This window comes from Lethenteron reissneri, chromosome 65 (assembly GCF_015708825.2).
Source record: "Lethenteron reissneri isolate LAM-NWPU_2019-01 chromosome 65, ASM1570882v1, whole genome shotgun sequence".
Lineage (NCBI taxonomy): Eukaryota > Metazoa > Chordata > Hyperoartia > Petromyzontiformes > Petromyzontidae > Lethenteron > Lethenteron reissneri.
This window is the reverse complement of record NC_083843.1, coordinates 12,034,097-12,044,022: the sequence shown is the minus strand read 5'-3', so window position 1 is coordinate 12,044,022 and position 9,926 is coordinate 12,034,097. Positions and strand designations below refer to the sequence as shown.

Below are 9,926 nucleotides of genomic sequence, written 5' to 3'. Positions count from 1 at the left end.
ATATATGCTCCAAGCTCGTGTGCTGTTTCATTCAGACGCTGTCGCCTCGACAGACCTGGTTTTCACCTGAGGACGGCTGCTTGCGTTGTGGCCGAAACGTTGTGAGAATTATTTTATTGTTTTATTTTTATTATTTTATTACTTCCCTTCTACGTGACTTTACCGAAAGAACCAAGAAGATATTAGAGCTTTATTTTGTTGATTTTTAAAACGTTTTGGTTTAGCCATGTTTGTTTGGTGTAGTACAGAGTTAGCCTGATAACTTTAATCTACATTGTCTTATGGTTGTTATTGTTTGACTTGCATCCCCACTGGGATTTTTGCACACAGCGTTGAAATACGGTGTTTTTTCTGGAAGACTTTGCAGTTTTTTCCAGGATTTTTCTGTTGCGTGTAGTCACTTTAAGATGTTCCTTGTTCATGTTTTTGTTTGTTGCGGTTGCACCCGAGTCAAGAGCCGCATGGCTCACAGGTTCATGCCTAATTAATGAAATGATGACGTCACTCTGCTGCTGCTCTATATAAGAACGGGAGACAGAGCAGAGCCCCTCACCATTCTGGCGAATTGCCCGATGATGCTGGATGCAATTACCAGCGAAACGTCGTACACTCAAATTGTAAATGTTGTGGTTTCACGTTGCAACACACACCGGTATGGGGCTAAAGCAGTGAACTATTTGTCTTTTGTCAACGTGACAATTTTTTTTACTGATTGGCCGTGTCGGGTGGTGGAGGGTTACGACGACACATTTATAAATAACGCGATCTAAACCCAAAAACGTTGATTATGAATAATATTGGTCGCGAAAAACATCAGTCGCAAGCCCTGGCGCAGCCCACGTTTTTCAGGGATGAAAGCAAGGCGAGGACATCCCGAGGAAATTGCGTCGTCACGTAACTGGTGGGGCACAATTCGGAACTGGCCTTGCACTCGGGAAAGCATCGCAGCGAGAACGGAGAGACTGTCTTTGTTAGCAAAACAGCACCGCGCTGAACACGAATGTTTGACCAGGAAACTGGACCGGTAGCCTTTAGAATCCATAATAGAGGGAGGTTATTTGCTGGGTTAGATCGCCGCGTAAACATATATAAATGTCGTTGTGTCGTTAAAACCCACCACCACACAACACAGCCAAACCTGTAAGGGTTGTGTCACGTAAACAGAACGTGCCAATTCGTCACGAGTATAGCAATATAGTGTAGTGTATAGTGTAGTGTATAGTAGTGTAGTGTATAGCGTAGTGTATAGTGTAGTGTATAGTGGTGTAGCGTATAGTGTAGTGTATAGCGTAGTGTATAGTGGTGTAGCGTATAGCGTAGTGTATAGTGTAGTGTAGTATATAGTGGTGTAGTGTATAGTGTAGTGTATAGTGTAGTAGTGTATAGTAGTGTAGTGTATAGCAGTGTAGTGTATAGCGTAGTGTATAGTGTAGTGTATAGCGGTGTAGTGTATAGTAGTGTAGTGTATAGTAGTGTAGTGTATAGCAGTGTAGTGTATAGTAGTGTATAAATTTCGATTTAAAGCTTTCGTGACTGCAGGGATTCATCTTCTTGGTTCTTTCGGTAAAGTTACGTAGAAGGGAAGTAATAAAATAATAAAAATAAAACATTATATTATTTTATTTTATTATGTTTTATTTTTATTATTTTATTACTTCCCTTCTACGTGACTTTACCGAAAGAACCAAGAAGATATAGTAGTGTAGTGTATAGTGTAGTGTATAGTAGTGTATTATATAGTGTAGTGTATAGTGTAGTGTAGTGTATAGTGTAGTGTATAGTAGTGTAGTTGTTCAGGAAAAAGACGACCGCTTGTGTTGCGATCAAAACGTCATAGTTTTTTGTTATTTTTTTGTAATTTTCTTTGCACCTATCTACGTGACTTTACCGAACGACCCAAGAATATGAATTCCCGCCGTCACGAAAGCTTTAAGCCGAGATTGAATGTAAAATAAAGTACAAGAACGTTAGACTACAAGCCTGCGTCTCTCCTCTTTGTGGGGGGACGACGCTCAGCGCTCAGGTGACAGGTGCTCTTCAAGGCTTTAGGATGCAAGGGAGTTTCAGGGCTGAAGTGCAGTATTGGGTTTAGCAGTTGAAGAGGTCGCTACTGCAGTTGAACCTTGTTGCGGAAGTCAAAATCGTTGTTAATTCATTCAACTTTCCATCTTGATTTGAAGCCTTCGTGACTGAAGAAGGTTGCTTGTTGTGGCGATCGAAACGTCCTGATCTATTATAATTGTTTCTACCTACGTGACTTTACCGAAAGAACCATAGAGTATGGATTCCTGCAGTCACGAAAGTTTTAAGTCAAAATTTAAGTCGCAATTTTGCTTTGATTATTTTCAAAAATAAATCTTTCATTTAAAAATGAACTTATTATTTGTATTATTTTTACTTTTCTACCTACGTGGACTTTACCGAAACAACCATAGAGTATGAATTCCTGCAGTCACGAAAGTTTTAAGTCAAAATTTAAGTCGCAATTTTGCTTTGATTATTTTCAAAAATAAATCTTTCATTTAAAAATGAACTTATTATTTGTATTATTTTTACTTTTCTACCTACGTGGACTTTACCGAAACAACCATAGAGTATGAATTCCTGCAGTCACGAAAGTTTTAAGTAAAAATTTAAGTCGCAATTTTGCTTTTATTATTTTCAAAAATAAATATTTTATTTAAAAATGAACTTAATATTTGTATTATTTTTACTTTTCTACCTACGTGGACTTTACCGAAACAACCATAGAGTATGGATTCCTGCAGTCACGAAAAAGCTTCAAATCAACATTAGCCAGAATCAAGAAGTCCGCCGCTCCGGACGACCTCTTAAACTCGCTCGCAGATCTCCCCGATCGTCACCCGACCCTCGTAAACCGCCAGTGCGAAGTACAACGCGCCCGCAAAGCTGCCCTCGAATCGGTGGAGCAGCCGCCTTGTCTCCGCATCGTAGAACTCCAGCCGGCCCTCTGACTCCTCAGCCCCGGTGTCAAGCAACAGTCCGATCCTGGCGGGCCCCGGTGCACACTCCTCCCGCCCCGTCGACGCAGCGAGCGGCTCCCGTAGCCCCCTGTGCCGTGTGTAGAAGTCGTCGTGCCACTTCCAGAGGCACCAGCTGCCAGGTCCGCCCCCAAGACTGCAGGCGGCTTGGAAACCCTCGCGACGGATGCTGCCGAGCGTGACGCCGACCTCGCACCAGTTGGAGTCCTTGAGGTCCACCTCCCAGTAGTGGCGGCCAGGCGGGATGCTCTCGGAGCAGAGGACCTGGTACCAGTCCTGGAACCTTTTGTTGTGTTCGTTGACCGGCTGATGCTGCTGCTGCTGGTGGTGGTGGTGGCGGTGGTGGTGGTGGCGCTGGGGGAGGCTGGTACCTCTCGACGGACCTGAGGTCTGCGGAGATCCGGAGCGTTGCGTGCGCGGTGTCTCGGTCGAGAGTTGGCGAGCAGGGTACTGAAACGGCAATGGGAAATCCGGCGGCAGAAATGAGCTTCAGTTGAACACGCGGAAGATTTTCGCAAGCAATATCATCCATAATAGAGGTTGTTTTTGGGTTAGATCGCTTAAATGTATGAATGTAAAATTTCGATTTAAAGCTTTCGTGACTGCAGGGATTCATCTTCTTGGTTCTTTCGGTAAAGTCACGTAAAAGGGAAGTAATAAAATAATAAAAATAAAACACAATAAAATAATCCTCACGACGCTGTCGCATCGACGGACCTGGTTTTCACCTGAGGACGGCTGCTTGCGTTGTGGCCGAAACGTCGTGAAGATTATTTTATTGTGTTTTATTTTTATTATTTTATTACTTCCCTTCTACGTGACTTTACCAAAAGAACCAAGAAGATGAATAAATGTTGTTGTGTCGTTAAAACCTTCCACCACCCGACACAGCCAACTCGTAAGGGTTGTGTCACGTAAACAGAACGTGACCAATTTGTCCATGGTACAGCACTCGTGTATAGCGTAGTGTATAGTGTAGTGTATAGTGTAGTGTATAGTGTAGTGTATAGTGTAGTGTGTAGTGTAGTAGTATATAGTAGTGTAGTGTGTAGTAGTGTAGTGTATAGTAGTGTAGTGTATAGTAGTGTAGTGTATAGTAGTGTAGTGTATATTAGTGTAGTATGTAGTAGTGTAGTGTATAGCGTAGTGTATAGTGTAGTGTATAGTGTAGTGTATAGTGTAGTGTATAGTGTAGTGTATAGTGTAGTGTAGTAGTGTAGTGTGTAGTAGTGTAGTGTATAGTAGTGTAGTGTATAGTAGTGTAGTGTATAGTAGTGTAGTGTATATTAGTGTAGTATGCAGTAGTGTAGTGTATAGTGTAGTGTATAGTGTAGTGTATAGTAGTGTAGTGTATAGTGTAGTGTATTGTAGTGTAGTGTATAGTAGTGTAGTGTGTAGTAGTGTAGTGTATAGTAGTGTATAGTGTAGTGTATAGTGTAGTGTATAGTAGTGTATAGTGTAGTGTATAGTAGTGCCGTGTATAGTAGTGTAGTGTATAGTGTAGTGTATATTTGTGCAGTGTATAGTAGTGTATAGTGTAGTGTATAGTGTAGTGTATAGTGTAGTGTATAGTGTAGTGTATAGTGTAGTGTATAGTAGTGCCGTGTATAGTATAGTGTAGTGTATAGTGTAGTGTATAGTAGTGCATAGTAGTGTATAGTGTAGTGTATAGTAGTGTATAGTGTAGTGTATAGTAGTGTATAGTGTAGTGTATAGTAGTGTATAGTAGGTATGTGTAGTGTATAGTCGTGTAGTGTATAGTGTAGTGTATATTGAAGTGTATAGTGTAGTGTATAGTGTAGTGTATAGTAGTGCCGTGTATAGTATAGTGTAGTGTATAGTGTAGTGTATAGTAGTGTATAGTGTAGTGTATAGTAGTGTATAGTAGTGTATAGTGTAGTGTATAGTAGTGTATAGTGTAGTGTATAGTAGTGTATAGTGTAGTGTATAGTAGTGTATAGTGTAGTGTATAGTCGTGTAGTGTATAGTGTAGTGTATATTGTAGTGTATAGTGTAGTGTATAGTGTAGTGTATAGTAGTGCCGTGTATAGTATAGTGTAGTGTATAGTGTAGTGTATAGTAGTGTATAGTAGTGTATAGTGTAGTGTATAGTGTAGTGTATAGTGTAGTGTATAGTAGTTCCGTGTATAGTATAGTGTAGTGTATAGTGTAGTGTATAGTAGTGTATAGTGTAGTGTATAGTGTAGTGTATAGTAGTGTATAGTAGTGTATAGTGTAGTGTATAGTAGTGTATAGTGTAGTGTATAGTAGTGTATAGTGTAGTGTATAGTAGTGTATAGTGTAGTGTATAGTCGTGTAGTGTATAGTGTAGTGTATAGTCGTGTATAGTGTAGTGTATAGTGCCGTGTATAGTATAGTGTAGTGTATAGTGTAGTGTATAGTGCCGTGTATAGTATAGTGTAGTGTATAGTGTAGTGTATAGTAGTGTATAGTAGTGCCGTGTATAGTATTGTAGTGTATAGTGTAGTGTATAGTGTAGTGTATAGTAGTGTATAGTGTAGTGTATAGTAGTGTATAGTGTAGTGTATAGTAGTGTATAGTGTAGTGTAGTAGTGTATAGTGTAGTGTATAGTATTGCGTGTATAGTATAGTGTAGTGTATAGTGTAGTGTATAGTAGTGTATAGTGTAGTGTATAGTAGTGTATAGTGTAGTGTATAGTAGTGTATAGTGTAGTGTATAGTAGTGTATAGTGTAGTGTATAGTATTGCCGTGTATAGTATAGTGTAGTGTATAGTGTAGTGTATAGTAGTGTATAGTGTAGTGTATAGTGTAGTGTATAGTAGTGTATAGTAGTGTATAGTAGTGTATAGTAGTGTATAGTGTAGTGTATAGTAGTGTATAGTGTAGTGTATAGTGTAGTGTATAGTGTAGTGTATAGTAGTGCCGTGTATAGTATAGTGTAGTGTATAGTGTAGTGTATAGTAGTGCATAGTGTAGTGTATAGTAGTGTATAGTGTAGTGTATAGTAGTGTATAGTGTATATAGCATCTGAAGACTGCGAGGATGAGATGAGTTCGTACCAGCACGCAGCTGTGTCCAGAGATGTCTCTCCGGCAGGACCTGAATGCTACACAGACAATGACAAAGATCCACCGTGTAGCCTTAAGAGTGCTGTAGGGGCAAGTGCTGTTCGTAGCGAAGTAGCAGCGCCTATGAAGGCTACTGGCACTGTGGCTCACTTGGGGTGGGTAGCCAGCACCACGCCCGGCCGCCTTTGTCTCCCCCGGTGGCAATGTTTAAGCACAGAATCAGGTATCTGTTTAGGCTGAGTCGACCTAGGGGAGGCCCGGGACCGGTTGATCAGATAATGGTCACTGGTGTTGGGCGGGATTCGAACTCGGGTCGCCGGATTCGTAACCCAATGATCTAATCGCTACGACACTACCACTACCCACTACACACACACTAAGCACACCAGTACACACACATGTACACTACACACACCACTACACACACTAACACTACCCACTGCATACACAAATACAATACACACACCACACACACACTACACTACACACCACTACACACACACAGCACACCAGTACACACACATGTACACTACACACACCACACATACTACCACTACACACACCACTACACACCACCACTACACACACACACTCTACACAAACACCCTACACACACTAAACACACCACCACTACACACACACACCAAACACTACACACACACCACTACACACACACACACCACATACACACTACACAAACACACTACACACCACACACTACACACCACACACACACTACACACATACACCACACACCACACTACACACACTACACACCACACACACACACTACACACACTACACACCACACACACACACTACACACACTAAACACCACACACACACACTACACACCACACACACTACACACACACACCACACTACACACCACACACACACACTACACTACCCACCACACACACTACACACACCACCACTACACACACACACCACACACACATTACACACACACCGCACACACACTACACACACTACACACACACCACACACCCACCACACACCACACCATACGCACACCATACACACACACACACTACACACACCACACACCCACCACACACCACACCATACGCACACCATACACACACACACTACACACACCATACATACACACACTACACACACACTACACACACACACCACACACACATTACACACACACCACACACACACTACACACACTACACACACACCACACACCACACCATACGCACACCATACACACACACACACTACACACACCACACACCCACCACACATCACACCATACTACACACCACTACACACTACACACACACACACCACACCATACACACACCATACACACACTACACACACACTACACACACCATACACACACCACTACACACACACTACACACACACTACAAACCACTACACACACACACTACACACACACTACACTAACACACCACACATACACACACTACACACACACTACACACTACACACACACTACACACACCACACATACACACACTACACACCACACACACACACCACACACTACACTACACACCACACACACACACCACACACTAGACACACTACACACACACTACACACACTTCACACACACACCACACACACACTACACACACACACTACACACCACACACACACTACACACACACCACACACACTACACACACACTACACACACACTACAAACCACTACACACCACTCCACACACACACACTACACACCACACACACACACTACACACCACACACACACACCACACACACACCACTACACACTACACAAACACACCACACACACACACTACACACCACTACACACACACACCACACACACATTACACACACACTACACACACACAGTGGAGCTAACTCATTGTCGCCTGCCAGCTCTGAGGATCACAATCGGCAAACTCTGGTCTAGAGACTGGGGGTGGGGTAGTAAATCCGATGAGCTATGAAGCTCTTTGTGTCCCCCCCCCCCCCCCCCTCCCCCACAAGTCTCAGGGACTTTACTCACCTCAGCCCTCTGCTGGCATCCTTCAGAGACACACAGAGACACGCAAGCGCACACAACACGCGCATTCAATCGATATAATCGATGTAAATTCACGACGGCATATTCACTTCCCCTGGAAGAGAGTCAACATAGCGAGGCGAAACAAAACCAGTACGGCACCAACCCACCCACTCGTCCACCCACTCACTCGTCCACCCACTCACTCGTCCACCCACTCACTCGTCCACTCACTCACTCGTCCACCCACCCACTCGTCCACCCACTCACTCATCCACTCACCCACTTGTCCACCCACTCACTCGTCCACTCACTCGTCCACTCATCCACGCACTCACCCACTCATCCACTCACTCACTCGTCCACCCACTCACTCATCCACCCACCCACTCGTCCACCCACTCACTCATCCACCCACCCACTCGTCCACCCACTCACTCGTCCACTCACTCACTCATCCACTCACTCACTCGTCCACCCACTCACTCATCCACTCACCCACTTATCCACTCACTCACTCGTCCACCCACTCACTCGTCCACTCACCCCCTCGTCCACCCACTCACTCATCCACTCACCCCCTCGTCCACCCACTCACTCATCCACTCACCCACTCATCCACTCACTCATCCACTCACTCATCCACTCACTCACTCACGTCTCTGTGTCTCTATGGGTCTCTGTGTGTCTTTATGGGACTCTGTGTGTCTCTGGGTTTGTGTGTCTCTCTGGGTCTCTGTGTGTCTCTATGGGTCTCTGTGTGTCTCTATGGGTCTCTATGTATCTCTGTGGGTGTCTATGTACCTCTAATCAGGTCTCTGTGTATGGGTCTCTGTGGATCTGTGTATAGGTCTCTATGGGTCTCTATGTATCTCTGTGTATGGGTCTCTATGGGTCTCTACGGGCCTCTGTGTATGGGTCTTTGTGTCTCTGTGTGTAGGTCTCTATGTGTATCTCTATGGGTCTCAATGCCTGTACATTTCCAACGTGGAATTTTTTTAAAGCAAAATCGTTTAGCAGTCCAACAGATTTCACTTACCACGGCGCTGACGGGCGGTGAGGTGTCAGGTGCTTCGTCAGCACCATCACCGACATCGCCACCATCACCACCAACATCACCACCACCACCATCACCACCACCATCACCACCACCACCATCACCACCACCATCACCACCATCACCACCATCACCACCACCGACATCACCACCACCATCACCACCACCATCACCACCACCATCACCACCACCAACATCACCACCACCACCATCACCACCACCAACATCACCACCACCATCACCACCACCATCACCACCACCATCACCACCACCATCACCACCACCATCACCACCACCATCAGCAGTCACGTTCTCATCGTGATGGCCACGTGGCTTGCCCAGCTGATCCTCAACGATGGCTTGACAGTTCCCACGTGGTGGTGGTGGTGGCTGTTGTTGTGGTGGTGGTGGCTGTTGTTGTTGTTGTGGTGGCTGTTGTTGTGGTGGTGGCTGTTGTTGTGGTGGCTGTTGTGGTGGTGGCTGTTGTGGTGGTGGTGGCTGTTGTGGTGGTGGTGGTGGTGGCTGTTGTTGTTGTGGTGGTGGCTGTTGTTGTTGTTGTGGTGGCTGTTGTTGTTGTTGTTGTGGTGGCTGTTGTTGTGGTGGTGGTGGCTGTTGTTGTTGTGGTGGTGGCTGTTGTTGTTGTTGTTGTGGTGGCTGTTGTGGTGGTGGTGGTGGTCGTTCCATGGCGCACCCCCCTGATCGACGGCTCCGAGGGTGCAGTGGGTCGGGTGGTGGTGGAGGTGGTGGAGGTGGTGAAGGTGGTGGTGGTGGGGGTG

At 44.8% G+C, this 9,926-nt stretch overlaps 1 protein-coding gene across 1 annotated transcript in view; it reads right to left on the bottom strand.

The window, feature by feature from the left end:
* Window positions 1-1,662: 1,662 nt before the first annotated feature.
* The window catches only part of LOC133359650 (basic salivary proline-rich protein 1-like), a 9,222-nt gene continuing 958 nt past the window's right edge, over window positions 1,663-9,926 (bottom strand). Inside the window, exons 1-5 of the mRNA XM_061578124.1 lie at window positions 9,133-9,926; window positions 8,097-8,116; window positions 6,045-6,091; window positions 2,565-3,452; window positions 1,663-2,249 (exon numbers count right to left, since the gene is read on the bottom strand). The exon at window positions 9,133-9,926 is cut by the window's right edge and continues 958 nt beyond it. Coding sequence (XP_061434108.1) covers window positions 2,992-3,452; window positions 6,045-6,091; window positions 8,097-8,116; window positions 9,133-9,834 — 1,230 coding nt within the window. The 5' untranslated portion in view covers window positions 9,835-9,926 and the 3' untranslated portion in view covers window positions 1,663-2,249; window positions 2,565-2,991. The remainder of the gene's footprint in view (window positions 2,250-2,564; window positions 3,453-6,044; window positions 6,092-8,096; window positions 8,117-9,132) is intronic.